This window comes from Trifolium pratense, linkage group LG4 (genome assembly GCF_020283565.1).
Source record: "Trifolium pratense cultivar HEN17-A07 linkage group LG4, ARS_RC_1.1, whole genome shotgun sequence".
Lineage (NCBI taxonomy): Eukaryota > Viridiplantae > Streptophyta > Magnoliopsida > Fabales > Fabaceae > Trifolium > Trifolium pratense.
The window spans coordinates 15,023,053-15,038,069 of record NC_060062.1 but is presented as its reverse complement, the minus strand read 5'-3'; the positions used below and the strand labels follow the sequence as shown (position 1 = coordinate 15,038,069).

The following is a 15,017-nucleotide window of genomic DNA, read 5'->3' as shown; positions in this document are numbered from 1 at the left end:
CTCTTTTTGTTCTATTTTTTTTTAGTTAATCAACTTTGAAGGTGCTCCTTTCTGCACCTTTTTGAAAGAAAAAAAAAATATTCTAGACTTTCACAATAAGTTATAATTCCTTGTTAAGGTATTTACGGATTAGATTGGATCAATTTTGGTCAAATTCGTTTGTTATTCAATTCAATCAAATTAGTTTAGACTTTTATTTTGCTTGTTATTCTAGACTTTTTTTTGTATTATGTGTTAAAATAACGGACTGAAACAATAGCAATCTGATATTACACGAGCAAATCATAAAGAATTTTTTTTAGGACAAAAACCTAAATTCGCCTAGGGACGAAAAACCACATTTTGTCCTAAACTAAATAAATTTCTATTACCATTTTTTTTTACAAGTACAGAGTACTGTATTTGATAGTTCACTTTCTAAATACAATAAACAAAGCAATTTATAAAAGGAATAAGCAAAGACATTTTAAAATTTTATTTCTTTTTGGCAAAGTTACATGATATTTTACTTTCTCGATCACTTAATAGATGAGATCTACGGGTCTTTTTTGTCCAGTAGATCAGGTGATATTCATAAAAATATCCAAAATCATAAAAATATAAAACAATCAATTTTTTGCATATATATAGAAAGTAATGTAAATGCATTTTCTTATAGTACAAGCCAATAAGCACTTAACTCTATATAGATACTACATTAACACCAATAGGACTTCTAACCCTTTGTCTACCATTCTTCCATGTCAAGGCACCAAACACAAAGTTTCCATTGCTTTTCACAAAAGGGGTGATGTCAATCCTAAAAGTTAGCTTCTCTCCTATTTTCCAGAACTTCAGTACCACCGGCGTAACCGTAACATTCACACCAAATGGATTTTCAACACTTGCAACATACACTGCTGGTTCCTGACCATAGTATGTAACGGTTCGATAAACAGATAAACTTCCATTCAAGTTGGATACACCAATTGAAGGGTAATTGAAGTTGTAGGAAGGTGTAGGAGATTTCTGACATTGAGTGAGTTCACCAGTGATGTTTTTAAGCTGTGATGGGCTTGCACCATTGCTGCAGAGAAAATTGAGAGCATCTTGTGAACTAAAATCGTATATTAATCCGGGATTGAGTGATGCAAGTGGATTGATGTGTCCGGATCCGTAGTCGAATGGAGTTGTTTGAGTTCCATTTGGATCTCTTCCTATGAGATGGTTTGTGTTATCCAGTACTGTTGCTGTAATATCAGAACAAAGACATCAATTTAAGGTGGCCAAACAAAACAAAAAAAATAATCTAAGAGGAACCCATCATTTTCTTGTATTTAAAGATTGTTAGTTGGAATGAACATTATGTGTCTGAGTTGGCTTAATTGCATATTTGGTCCCTTATGTTTAAAAAGTTTCAAGTTAGTCCTTTTAGTCAAATTTCTGAGTATATCGTCTACGTGGCTAACAGATTTGCATATGCGAGGGTGCCACGTGAAAGTTTTAGGCAAAATTAACTCAAAATTTAATGGAAAGTTAGACGAAATTACCTCAAATTTTAACGAAAAAGGACGAACTTATGCTGATATCAATAACGTCTTGTGAGAATTTCTTTCCTATTTACAACGAATTGTAATGTTTTTCGGTTGTCTACAGAAACTTTTACGGCATTAAAAACTTACCGGTTGTCATTATTGCTGACATTATAGCTGCAGGAGTCCATGATGGGTTGTAAGATTTAATAATTGCCGCAACTGCGGATATGTGCGGACAAGACATCGATGTTCCTGAAATGATGTTATAGTTGACAGATTTTTGTTCAACTGTGTCTTCAGTAGCCACTGGAGACCATGCTGCTAAAATATTCACTCCAGGTCCTGTTATGTCAGGCTGCATTGTTGGATAAGCAAAATTATTTAAGCATAAGTATATGATCAACTTTCAGCATTATACTCTCTTTATCCAGATGTGCCAATGTAAAGTTTAACTAGGAATATTGGAGTTATCTGGGTTTAGACATCCCGTTTAAATTGACTCATTTGATCTTATTGTAGTACTATTTGAAAGAGGTTATGGAAATAACTTATGACATATCCATAAGCCGTTTTCTCTGAAAAGAGTTTATATGAAACAGTTTGACTTTAATTTATCTTTTGTTATAGAAATGACCATGGTTGTGTAAGTTATTTCTATAACAAACGATAAAATAAAGTCAATTTGTTTTTACATAACTGATAATTGCTGTTATCATAAGCTATTATGGCGAGCTTATGGAAATAGGTTGAGAAAAACTTACGAAAGAACATTCATTGCTGTTTCAATAAGCTCTCTCAAACAGTCTCACGAGTGCTTATATTAACAGATAAACTTAAATAAGGCGGTCTAAATAGACTGATAGCTTATACATAAGCCCTTATAAGATAAGTACTTAATTAAGTTATTTATCCAAAGAGGCCATAGCACGGTGCGTAAACTTGCCTTAATAATATCTGGTGTAATTATATTTGGCCCCATGGAAGAGAAAGCTGCTGCTTCCGGAGCAGGTTTGGTACCAACAACAGTTACTGTTGGATAGATTTTAGCAATGGGATTCCTGAAAATAGAAAAAGCATTAACAACAAAATGATCAATCTTTTGACATCATCAAAGTGTAACTAACTTCAATATTGGAGATTTTTTTGAAACTCACTTATCGGTGTTTATGTATGCTTGAAGCTCTTCTACAGCATCCTGACCAATAAGAGTGGTTGGAATAACAAACTGAAAACCAACTTCTTTGGCATTATGGTCAATAAGTATCATTCCAACACCATCACCTTGCCTTACTATTATGGCTTTTTGGTCTCTTTTGTCAGTGAATTTTTCTATTGTGCAGATAACAATTTTTCCATTGATTAAGTTAGGGTCTAGAGTATTGTTCTTGCAGAAGCTGGTAAGAAAAGAAATCAAAGAATTTTGATTAAAATATGTCAGTTCGACCACCGACATAGAAAGTAAAAATCAAAAATGACCAAATAAAGTTTGCATGCAATGCCACACCTAGCATTTGTTGCGGAAACTCCAGAGGCTGCAGCTGCACTTCCATATATCAAACCATGATAACCCTCCATTTTTATTGGATTCAGAGAAAGACCCTGAAGACACATAAACCTGTCTTAATTTACTAGCTAATATTTAAGTGTATAAGGCTTTTAAATAATGGTCTGCGACTGCGATATGGGCCGCGACATAACGGTTTTTAATGTTTATGAAACTTCGACATAGCCACGATTGAGGCTTTATTGACTGCATTTGGCCGTAATATCAAGGATCATGATGCAACTGTTACTGCGGCCGCTATTGAAAATCATGTGTATTACACATATTTATATATGTTTTTTGTTTTAAATTTTACCTTCAAAATTTTTGAGTTACCGAGGTAGATATTTGAACTGAATTCTCTGTCTACCGTACTAGCAGCAACAGTCAGGATCCAAGGAGCAACATTGGTTGCAGTACGAGGAAAAACTGAGTTTCCAGCTGAAGCAGAAACAAGAATTCCCTTTTGGAATGCATGGAATGCTCCAACACTGATTGCGTTCTCAAAGTAAATCGGCTGTGGAGGAAAAGGACCAAGAGAAAGAGAAAGTATGTCAACACCGTCATGAATGGCATCATCCATAGCAGAAAGAACATCAGCATCACTGCAAAGTCCAAACCAACAAGCCTTGTAGATAGCTAGTCTTGCACTTGGAGCACCGCCTCTAGCTGTTCCTTTGGCCATGCCAAATAAGCTAGCATTGGCTACAATGGATCCTGCAATTGTTGAAGCTGTGTGTGTTCCATGTCCATCACTGTCTCTAGCTGACCTGAAGAAAATCTTGTTGACATCTTTTAGAGGACCATTTTCTGCTTCAATCCCTTTTGAATAGAATCGTGCACCGATAATTTTCCTAGAAAATCCAAATAAAAGATAAGATGACATGGTTAAGCTTCATGTTCATGGTTTATTTACTTGAATACTATGTAGTACTCATACTTTATATTGAAGGCGTGTTCGGTTTCCGGCACTGAAACATATGTTTTCATTCAACCACTTTCATTTTCTTAAATTATTATTGATTTTTTAAATGTCAATATTACTTGAATACTACTCCCTCTAGTCCTTATTATAAGAAAAAGTTTACGTCCATAGAATGTTTGATGCATCTAGTCCATATTATAGACCAGACACATCGAACATTCTATGAATATACAGGTTGTGTAAACAGGTTGGGAGTATGTTGAAGTTGAATATACAGGTTGCATCATGTTGTTGACAAAAAACATAAGACTTAGACGAATCTATGGTATACTGACTTGGTGCGTCAATCTTAAGAACGAATCTATGATGGATTTTGAATTCCAAAATGTGTTATTAGTTCTTACTTGTTGCAGTTAGCAAGCGTAAAATTTTCACCAGTAACACACTCTCCCTTGAATTTCTCAGGCACGGGACCTAATCCATAATCATTGAAGCTTTCCGATTCCGGCCACACCCCTGAAAATCCATGTGAACTGAGTCATTGTAATCCAAATGAAAGAAAAATATGAAAGTATCAAAGGAAGAATTACCTGAGTCAATGACACCAACAATGACATTGGATGTGGAGTCTAGACCTATATGGTTGCCCTTATAGACTGAGTCTAATCTAAGAAAATCCCAAGAATGTGTAGTGTGGAGCATATTCATTTTGCTCTCAAAAACAGACACAACTGAATCATATTCTGAAAGCTTATTAGCTTGTTCTGGCGTAATCATAGCCGAAAAGCCTCGAAAGCTTTTACTATAATGGTGTAGTGCTGTTGCCTTTGCATCACTGAGACTGAAATGTTAAAAGAATTAATTAATACATTTAAGCTTACTTTTGCCTAATCTACTCCATTTTGATATGTTCACACATATAAATGTAAAGCTTGAAAAAGAAAACATGTAGTAATGATAAGATTAAGGAATTTGTCTTAAATCTATCGGCAATCGGCATACCTTCCGGTGACTGAAGCTAGTATCTCATGGTTTGCTCTGATGACAGACTCTGAATTAGGGTGTGAATGATCTCCCATATAAATTATATAATGCTGCATCAGGGAAAATCAAGAAGTTAAACCTTGCTAGTATTGTATAGCATGATATAGGTAAAAATCAACAATATAAGATATGTCATTGGCTATAGTTGCATGCAGCTTACGTAATAACAGGATGTGTCGAGACGTTGTGAGACTGTTTAAGAGAGTATATAAAACAACTTATAACATTCATAAGTTTCTTTCATCTTACTTCTATAAGCTCTTCAGGATATCTTACGAAAATAGTTTATAACTTAAATAAAAACAGTTTAACTTTATTTTATCATTTGATATATAAATAACTTATAAGAATTATATGATAAAAGCTTATGTTATAGTGCTTAAGTAAGTTGTTTATCTAAAAAAATGTCTTAGTTAGGATAAGACTTGAGCAATATCTATTTTCAGAATACTCTTTTACCTTTGGAGTGGATCCATGCACCAAAGTACATCCAATAAACAGGAGAATGGTGAAACTTTTTAAAATTTTAGCAAACTCCATGATATGCAAAAGGGTTGAGGACAGAAAGCTAGATGATGAAATGGTGACTCTTTTATTTAAGTGATTCTCCCAATTTATAAGCCAAGACAAGGTAACTTGCATGTCATAATCATATAAAAATAATCAGTTGCCGGCTTAAAAGTTTCTGCTTATAACTTAGTGTGCATTTGGGATTCTAAAAGGGAAATTTATAAAAGGTTATAATATAATATCAAAATATATCCATGTTGGACGTGCAAGCAGCATTTGGAAGAATAAGAAACCTATCATTCACAGCTATATTGTTAACTGATATGGCTTATTAACATTGATGAATTCAAAGGACATATCTTCTCCTTGTCCAAACACGAAAGTACATAAGACACAATTTTCATCTTACTCGTGCTATGAAAAAATCACCCACACTACGAAAAAAATCTTCTATGTTATTAAAAGTACACTTTCAGACGGTACAAAATTCGTGATTTTTCTAAATGTGTGCACTTAAATTTATGTTAAGGTAGGGAATGTTTTTCTCATATATTATGGAAGAGAATAAATTACAAATGCTTAGAGACAAAAAGCTATAGGACACCAAAATAACACCACTATGGTACATTTCTACAAGTTAGATTAGCAAAAATGATTGATTCTCTCCAATTCTTTCAGCAGAGTAACCAGTCACAGCCAGTCTGTACCTAAAAAACGTTGGTGCAGCTTAAAAAATAACACTCTACCTGTATAGCAAGAAGAATGAGTAAATCCTTAAAAATGGTTACTTCCATATGGCAGATGACCACAGCCTGAAATGCCATTCCTGGCATTCAAACAAATAGTGTTCATATCCTCTAACTCTGCCGACATCGAACAATGCCTGCTCCTAGGTTAAACTATGACCTTTTCAAGCATTTCCTCAAAGTACAAACAAGGTTTTGTACAATTTACAAGCATTTTTTGTTAGACTGTTCACGATCAATCTTGATGAATAAATGAAACCCTAACCGGATGTTATAATGAAACTAGTTTGTCTCGTTTGGCAGTAACTTGAAGTATAATAAAAGAAATCAAAATACAGGCAAACATAAGCAACCAACATCACATAAAAATTATTTTTCTGAGTATTTCAGATTCTTTTTTTATACACAATTTAGTAGTAATTCACTTCCGTACAAGAGGGGAATTCACATCCACCATATAACCAATAAAAAAGATTCAGTTCACTTGATCCAATAGCTCAGTAAATTACAAGTTATACGGATTATAACAATAAGTTTAAACAAGTGTGAATCTTTGAGATAAAATCCATCAGCATTAACCTTCCTCTCCAAACTCCTTTGTGAATCTCTCATGAACATCAAGGTCGGATTTGCTTACTGTAGGCCTTTGTCTAGCAAGTACTTTGTCGAAATCAATTCTTGATATAGGTGGTGGGAGGATCTACATAGCAAACACGAAAATTGAAACTATTATTCCGCAATTATTATTTTGATAAACTCAGAACTGACAACAAAATCGGCATCATTTTAATACCTTTGAAGCAAGTCCCTCTGTGGCAAGATCCTGCATTGTAATTTGTACTGCATTTTGTTGCTTCTGTCCACATGGTATCCACATACCTTCCGGATTCTTAAAGAAAAACATGGCATCTTGGGTTTTACGAACAGGTTCAAATAAAACATCCTTCACCTGTAGAAGAGGTCCAAATACCTTTAACTTGAAACTCATAATTTAAATCATTATTGCAACTAGACATGTGAAATAGAAGTCAAACTTACACAGACAGATATATCTGAACCTGAAAACCCCTCTGTCTTGCGAGCCAAGTGTTCAAAATCACTTTCAGTCAAATTATGGGGAGTATCTCCTAGATGGACCTGTTCTTATCAAGCAAAGGAAAAAATGGTAAGACAAGTTGCTTGGTACCAATAAGACCCATCCTTCAATAAAGTGAATAAATGTAATCACGAATATTGCCCTTGCCTTGAACATGTGTTGGCGAGCCTTCAAATCTGGCAGTGGAATGTATATACGCTTATCAAAACGTCGCCTTATTGCCTGCCATTACAAGTTGATCAATCAAAACAGTATCTCAATTGACTTCATAGGGCAACAAATAAACCATTTTTTTTCTTACCTGGTCTAGAGCATAAGGTGTATTTGTTGCTGCAAGAACAAGAACTTTCTGATCATTGTGTCCAACACCCTACAAGGTAAAGTAAATAAACTACATCATGACACTGGAAATAAATCTTAATCTCAAGTCAATGTATATAAAAGGTGGTCATTTAATAACTTTTTCTGACCAAAAAGGGTGGCAATATTGTAAATCCCTTTGCATTTGCTTTTTCTATACAGTGATTTGAATTTACTTTGAAACTACTGTCACATGCTTTAAATCCTGTCACAATTTAGTACTTTGCTTAGCATTTGTTTTGAAAGTTTAGGATGAAAGTGATGATATGTGACAGCAGAGGATTGACAGACATATCCAGGATTTGTTCAATTTACATCGCCATTACTGTTGTTGGCGATTGTGGTTGTATTTTTCAATTTCTGCTTTTTCAAGAATTCAAGATAGCTAAACCTATTTTTGTTTGCTTCTTCTGAAAATGGCAATTCGGATTATGCACATGGAGCTATAACATTTTTCTATTTCACTAATTTGCTGCAGTAAATTTACCAGTTTCTGATATGGTTGTGTGGGTTTCTTTTTCGGGATTTTTGGTGTTAGTCATTAGTGTTTGAGGATTTTGGGGGCTTACAGTTTTGTATACTGCTGCCCTAATCTCCAAAGGAATATGATTCATTGCTGCTGTCGTACAATTGAATATGATTCAGTTTCATTGGGCAATTGTGGTTTTTTTTTTCCTAATATAAACATGAGTATAATTTGTATGTATTGACGGTGTAAAATAGTTGTAGTTACAGTATAAAATAGTTTGACAGACACTTCGATTCAGACCTCGCCATTTAGATATTTGGCAGGTATATTAAGAAATAATGTTATAATATCTAAATGGTGAGTTCTGATTAGACGCGAGTACAAAACTATTTTACATTGTGGTGCATGCAAATTAAACCCCCTTTATTTTTGAACAAATTAAACCCATGTTTATATTTCATTTGTAGTGAAACTATTTAATTGTTCAACTTTGAACTATATATGGATATAAAGAATAAATTAAATATCACGCCTAAGTAATACTTTGATGCGGGTACACACTCTACTCTAGTGAAGACAACGAGATCCTTGACTCTTCTGATTTAGAAAATAAGGATGCATAACAAAAGTAGTAGTAATAACTACCCAAAAAGAAGTGTTCAATAGAGTCTAAATGACACCATTAAATAATAACAATGTGCTACCAATATTTTGACAACAATACGCATTTGTTGATGATTTTTTTGTTGAGGGATGGGGAGGGAACAAAATTATTATTGAAAAGAAGAAGAAAAAAAAGGAAAAAAAAGCTATTTTTGTCCAGCTTTAGACAAATAAGCAAGATAAGGTGGGATTGCATCGAGAAAAACCAAATTTAAGAGAGAAATGTTACTCAAGAAATTTATATAACTTTCTAGAAGACTAAACCATCAATTAAGTTATTTATTTTAGGACTTATATCAGGAATTGCAATTTCTAACAAGATAATTATCCAGGAATCGAAGACTCATAAAACAAACAAATCTAAAAGGAGAGAACCAAGAATAGAAGACATTAGATGTGAATATAACATATAAGGTAGTATGTGTAATGGTAAAATACGAAATGAATTTTGTAGCACAAGACTTATCAAGGATAAGAACCGTTCGCATTATAGTGTAAAGGTAAGGGAAAGGGAAAAAGAGAACAGAGATTCTGAAAAATGTTATTTGATGGTCCAAAATATAAGCAACTTTCAGCAAACTGTACTATATTTAATATTATTTTCCCAGGGACTTGGGCCCTCTTTAATTCCAAACAATGAAAGGAAACTAAGCCATGGTATCAGACAAAAAATCATTGGAGTTTGGAGAATTATATCTTGTGTGTGTTTGAAAGAGTTTATTTGGACTTATCTTATGATATATCCACCATAAATTTATTACCTGCATCTGCACCAGGAGTTCAGTTTTAATTCGCCTTGAAGCCTCACTCTCATTGCCTTCTCCACGCGTACCACATAGAGAATCTATTTCATCAACAAATATGATGGAAGGTGCACTTTCGCGAGCCATTTCAAAAAGGTTTGAAACCAGCTTTTCACTTTCACCCATCCACTTTGAAACAAGGTCCGATGAAGAAACACTGATAAAGTATTCAAACGTTAAATATGCTAGAAAATGCATGTCCATCTATAAACCTACATTCATATTTCATAATAATATAAAAGACCTTTCTTCAAACACAGTCATTGTCGAGGAAAAAGTGGGAATATTTGCATGCCCATATGTGCAAGAAATAAATTTAAATCAGAAAAGAAACACCAGCAACAGAAACCTTTTCCTAGCATGTGGGATTTGATTAGCTTCATGGAACAAGTAATGCCCACAATGTCCTACCATAAATCACATTGAGTGAAAAATCAATTTTATTTTAAAAAATCATTCTTATGGTTTGATATGTAGTTCTTCTTTCTTTCTGGGTTTAAATGTCTTTTCCACTCACACCCAAACGACTTAGAATAAGACCCTGCCACAATCAACCTTACTGGCATAAAACCAAATAAATTTTTTTTTTGGTAATTAGGGTCTCTTAATCAATTACCCTGTGAATAATATATGCAATTTAATGGATCAACCTAGTTCTTCTACTGGATAAAAACTTACACACCAAATCAATTGGCTGGACAAGGGCACTTGAGAGAGATGAAAACTGGAAAGAAAAAAAAAATAGAATGATTTCCTATGGACAGGCTAATTGGGGAGAGAAAATTGGAAGGATGATATGGAATTGGAGAGTAAAAATTTCCCTAACCAAAAATGAAAACACACGCGGGGGGACAAAGAAAAAATGGACCATAGCATTTCCCAAACAGACTAACATAATCTAATAATTCATAGTGATAATTTTATCTCGCCAACCTTTAATTTTGTAACCAGTAACTTAGACCACAAAGTAAACTATGGCAAGAAAGTCCAGACAAATTAGTCAATAGTCAATAGTACTTAAGTGAAAACTTCACAATTATAATAGTGATATAGATGTAAGATTATCTACAAAAGCAATTTCATCAACCAAAAAATATAGTGCAGCACAGTGTTTAAAATAATAGATAAAATTCACCTGAAAAATGTAGAATCAGCTTCAGTTGCAACAGCCTTGGCCAAGTATGATTTACCTGTTCCAGGTGGTCCGTACAACAAAAACGCCCTCCAAGGTCGTCTTTTACCTGCAATAGACCATGGCAAACCATATTAAACACTTAAAATAAATAGAACTTAATAAATTGCCCCCACTTATAAATATATCTTCAGTCCATCTATCATCAAATGTCCATGGATTGGGATGAACAATGGAGAATGGAGAAAACGTTATGGTTTAGTGTTTTGCGGATTCTTTTTTCTGTTTCTTTTATGGCACTCGTTACTATGGCCCATTTAAAATATATTAAGATAAAAGATAAAGGGGTTAATTCAAACTACAACATTTTATAGTGCTTCTACTAATAGTAATTACATGGTTTACCAAAAAGTTATCCACGTTCCCACTAATTTTTACTAAAAAAACTATGTTGGTCCTTAGTCATCCATTTTCATTGATCACATGGTCTTAACTTGCTTATCGAGTTTTTCGGTTCATCTCACTCTAAGCAATTGGACACTACTCAGACTTTATTCAAGTTGGTCAATAAAGCCTTGACCTGGTTTCCCTGTTTATTGCAAATGTTTCTATTCCTTTACAAAAAATTTGTCTAATTGATTCTTCAAATATGTTACGTGCATTGTTTGATACTTCCAGTGGGCTTGACACTTTTACGTGCATTGTTTGACACTCTTAAAAAGCGGAAGACTTAGAGTGAGTGATGTGTAGCAGGCTAAGAAACAACTGGTTCGAACGTTTGAATAACTTTTTACATCTTGCATCTTTTTTTTTTTTAATCAATTTTATATCTTGCATCTTTGCTACTGTATAAAGCAGTTTTTTTGACATTGTGTCCATTTAATGAATAGATGCACCTAATCATATGTTATAGTTTGAATTCACCCCTGCATTTTTTTCTATTATTTGAAATGGGGTCATAGTAATGAATGCCAATACAAAAAATGGGGAAAACAATTAGAAATTCATAAAACCCAAACCCATAACGCTTTCTCCATTCTCCATTGTTCATCCCAATCCATGAATCCGGGTCGAAACACCAAACATAGAAAAATCCAAGTTGGACGACAAGATGAAGTATCAAAGCTCAATAAACTCCCTTTTATCCAAGCTAATATCCATGCAACCCAATTTTGTAGGGTTGAGTTAGGCCCAACCCAAACTTCTAAGATGTAACTAAAGTATTTCTAAGATCCGTTAGACCACCTACTATCAGAGTCGCACTTAAGATACAATGACAGATAGCCTGAAGATAAGTTTATAACTTATAAGTGAGAGCAATTCTCACCTTACAAGTCAGTTTTGTAGGGTTGAGTTAGGCTCAACCCAAAATTCTAAGACCAATACCTATCTTCTATCTATCCATCCTCCATCTATCCATCCTAAAAAAAGTCTTCCCATAATGGCATATGGTAGAGTTCCACATCTCACTTTTTCCGATGTATGGGATCTTTAATCGTAGTTTTATTGTATCAAATGTTCAATTACTCCCGAAGATTAAGTGAATGTTTGAATTGATAGTGAGTTTGATACAACCATGGTGTGCCACCACAAAAATTACACTTTAGAGCTTCAACAAAATCATTAACACCGTGGTTTCTTCAAATCCGCCAATAATTTCAAACATGCACTAAATGCAACTAATCATAACAAACAACCATTCCAAGAGAAACTCACCAGTAAAAAACTGAGGAAACTTCACAGGCAAGATAACCGCTTCCTGCAAAGATTGCTTCGCACTTTCCAACCCAGCAACATCATTCCACTTCACATTCGGTTTCTCCCTCACAATCGCCGAATTCAACCCAGCTCTCAACTTACTCTGCTCAGGATCCTCTCCATCTCCCTCACCACCATTCTTCGGCTTCGTTTTCGGCTTCGTTGCAACAGCAGCATCTCCATTAGAAGCAGGTCCTGGTCCACCATCATCAAGCACAGCACGGATCTCCTCAGCACGACGAAGATAATCAGTAAATCTCTGAGTAATAGTTTCTTTGATTTTAGGGTTTTTCTCATACTTGAGATGCGTTTTGAAATACTCTAACGCGTTCATGTATAAAGTAAACGCTTTTGCGTAGTTTCCTGCATTATCCTCTTGTACAGCTTGTTTCGCGTATTCTATTCCTTGCTCCTTGAAATTGCTATACATCTTCTTCTTCTTCTTCTTCTAGTTCTTATGGTTAACGATTATTGCATACACTGATTGTGAATTTGTGAATCGTGACGTTGATGGAAATTGGAAACCCTAGGGGTGTGATAACATGTTTTGAGGGAATTTTGGGGTTTTATTTTTTTATTGGGAATTGGAAACCCTAGAGAGAGTAATTTGTGGAGTGTGTGAAAAGAAAGCGCGTTTGGATTAAGTTGATGATAATTGATAAGTGGCGGCGAGTAAGGGGAAGGTTCTTAATTTTGACGAGAGAGTAGTGAAAGTTCTACGTTTGATTGATCGATTTCTCAGATACAGATGCTCATTGGGTTGTTTTTTATTTGACTTTATTCAAGGCAAAAGAGTAAAGAGCTTTTATTTTTGGCGAAATATTTATCATATTTATTTATTTACCGGCTGCCGCCAAATAGGACGCGCGCGTGCCTATTATGTAAATTTATGTTAAAAAAAATTTAAAAAACTATTATGGTTTTCGTAATTTCTAGGTGTTGGCACAACCAGCCGTCAATTTAAAAAACTAGGTGATGTAACTAAACTGGAATTGTTGCATCAATGTCAACCAATGCCCGCACGCTATCATCACACATCTTGCATCCATGTCAACTGATGCTCATGTGTCACTTGAACAACTTCAAACATCTGTGAAACCACCTTCATGCCATTGTCAGGCTCCAATAATTTCAGTTTAGTTACATCACTTAGTAAACATTTTCACTAGTCCAACTAAACTCATGTCACTAACAAGTACCCACCCGAAAATCCACAACTTAACCAAAACATGAGAATCACAACTAGTAACAGATGCATAACCAATAATAGTAGAACTATCTAACAAGTATCTACCTACTATCTATGCATCAAAGTTCAAGAAAATACATCGCATTGTGTTAAAAGAAACTCACTCATACCTTGAACCTTACAAACTTTCTGTCACCAAGATGAACAACTCCACCTTCAACTCTCTAGGGATTCAAAAGTATTTCTTCTTCAAACACATGTGATAGGAGCTTCCAAAGTCCATGACTTAACACTACACCGATTCCCAACTTCCACTAGCACCTCCGCATCATAATAAGTTGTTGTTTCAGACGTAACCCGAGTTTTCTTATCACCGCCTCTCCCGACTGATGTTGAGTATTTTTAGCACCGCCTCTCCAGACTGATGTCGAGTATTATTAACACCGCCTCTCCAGGCTGACCTTGTGTAACCTAGATTGCATCAGCACATCCTTCTATAGCCTAAACTTCACAGCGGACTCCCTACTCCTGAATCAAATCAAGAGCTCTGATACTAGTTGTTGGGAAAAACAGACATAGAGAAAATAAAAGAATGCAATTAACAACACAAGAATATAACGTGGAAACTCCAAACTGGAGAAAAAACCACGGTCGTTGTCAAAACCGACAACCAAATAATGAACACTATGTGAAAGTTGTTACAACACATAGACTACCCTCAACCTTCCCTTGGCTCCCAATACACCCACACTCTCCAAAGCAAATACCTAACTACATCTCTCAACCCTCTAATACAAGAGTATGAGAGAAAAACAAAAAAGTCAGATATAAGCTTAAAGTGTTACTGACTGGTGCAATTATAAACAAAGAACTTGGGTCATTATATAGTCTTGATTCCCCCATTGCTTCACCATTCTAAGCGATGTGATACTTCTTCAATATAATTTTTTTGACTTTTTTTTTCTCTTCATTAACAATGTGAGACTTACATTGCAATTAAAAAAGGTGGTAACCATCTTACAAATACCACAAGTAACTTACTTAATATGTCTCATGGACTAGTAATCACTATGCGTCTTCGTCATTATACATGTCAGGCATATGCACGTGCTTGCTTGTTTACATTTTTTTTTGTTACAATGAAGCCATAGAGGATCGAACATATGACCTTCTGCATACTACACAAATCTCTCACCACTAAATCAAACCTAGTAGCTTACTTGCTTGCTTACATGCACCACAAACATCTGTTCTTTAAAATATTT

At 34.7% G+C, this 15,017-nt stretch overlaps 2 protein-coding genes across 2 annotated transcripts; both read right to left on the bottom strand.

The window, feature by feature from the left end:
- Nucleotides 1-633: 633 nt before the first annotated feature.
- LOC123924678 (subtilisin-like serine-protease S) lies at nt 634-5,566 on the bottom strand. The gene is made up of 10 exons (XM_045977637.1): nt 5,486-5,566; nt 4,985-5,076; nt 4,573-4,823; nt 4,387-4,498; nt 3,374-3,911; nt 3,019-3,113; nt 2,669-2,908; nt 2,458-2,572; nt 1,662-1,869; nt 634-1,229 (listed from the first exon to the last, which is right to left on the bottom strand). Exons 1-10 carry the CDS (start codon nt 5,564-5,566, stop codon nt 682-684), a joined length of 2,280 nt encoding a protein of 759 aa, XP_045833593.1. The 3' UTR covers nt 634-681.
- A 1,061-nt stretch (nt 5,567-6,627) lies between these two features.
- On the bottom strand, nt 6,628-13,360 carry LOC123920447 (protein SUPPRESSOR OF K(+) TRANSPORT GROWTH DEFECT 1-like). Its single transcript, XM_045972701.1, has 8 exons — nt 12,522-13,360; nt 10,809-10,914; nt 9,632-9,830; nt 7,680-7,748; nt 7,526-7,600; nt 7,321-7,419; nt 7,076-7,231; nt 6,628-6,982 (listed from the first exon to the last, which is right to left on the bottom strand). The coding sequence occupies exons 1-8, from the start codon at nt 12,991-12,993 to the stop codon at nt 6,857-6,859; spliced, it is 1,302 nt and encodes a 433-aa protein (XP_045828657.1). The 5' UTR covers nt 12,994-13,360; the 3' UTR covers nt 6,628-6,856.
- Nucleotides 13,361-15,017: the final 1,657 nt, after the last annotated feature.

What these genes read in the sequence shown, in the direction of transcription:
- LOC123924678 (XM_045977637.1), bottom strand. Translation starts at nt 5,566, where the DNA reads ATGGAGTTTGCTAAAATTTTAAAAAGTTTCACCATTCTCCTGTTTATT. An exon ending in TGCATGGATCCACTCCAAAG is followed by an intron (nt 5,077 to 5,485) that starts GTAAAAGAGTAT and finishes TCCCTGATGCAG; the next exon opens with CATTATATAATTTATATGGG. An exon ending in GTAACTCAAAAATTTTGAAG is followed by an intron (nt 3,114 to 3,373) that starts GTAAAATTTAAA and finishes ATGTGTCTTCAG; the next exon opens with GGTCTTTCTCTGAATCCAAT.
- LOC123920447 (XM_045972701.1), bottom strand. Translation starts at nt 12,993, where the DNA reads ATGTATAGCAATTTCAAGGAGCAAGGAATAGAATACGCGAAACAAGCT. An exon ending in GCTGATTCTACATTTTTCAG is followed by an intron (nt 9,831 to 10,808) that starts GTGAATTTTATC and finishes ATACTTTATCAG; the next exon opens with TGTTTCTTCATCGGACCTTG. An exon ending in AACTCCTGGTGCAGATGCAG is followed by an intron (nt 7,749 to 9,631) that starts GTAATAAATTTA and finishes TTTACCTTGTAG; the next exon opens with GGTGTTGGACACAATGATCA.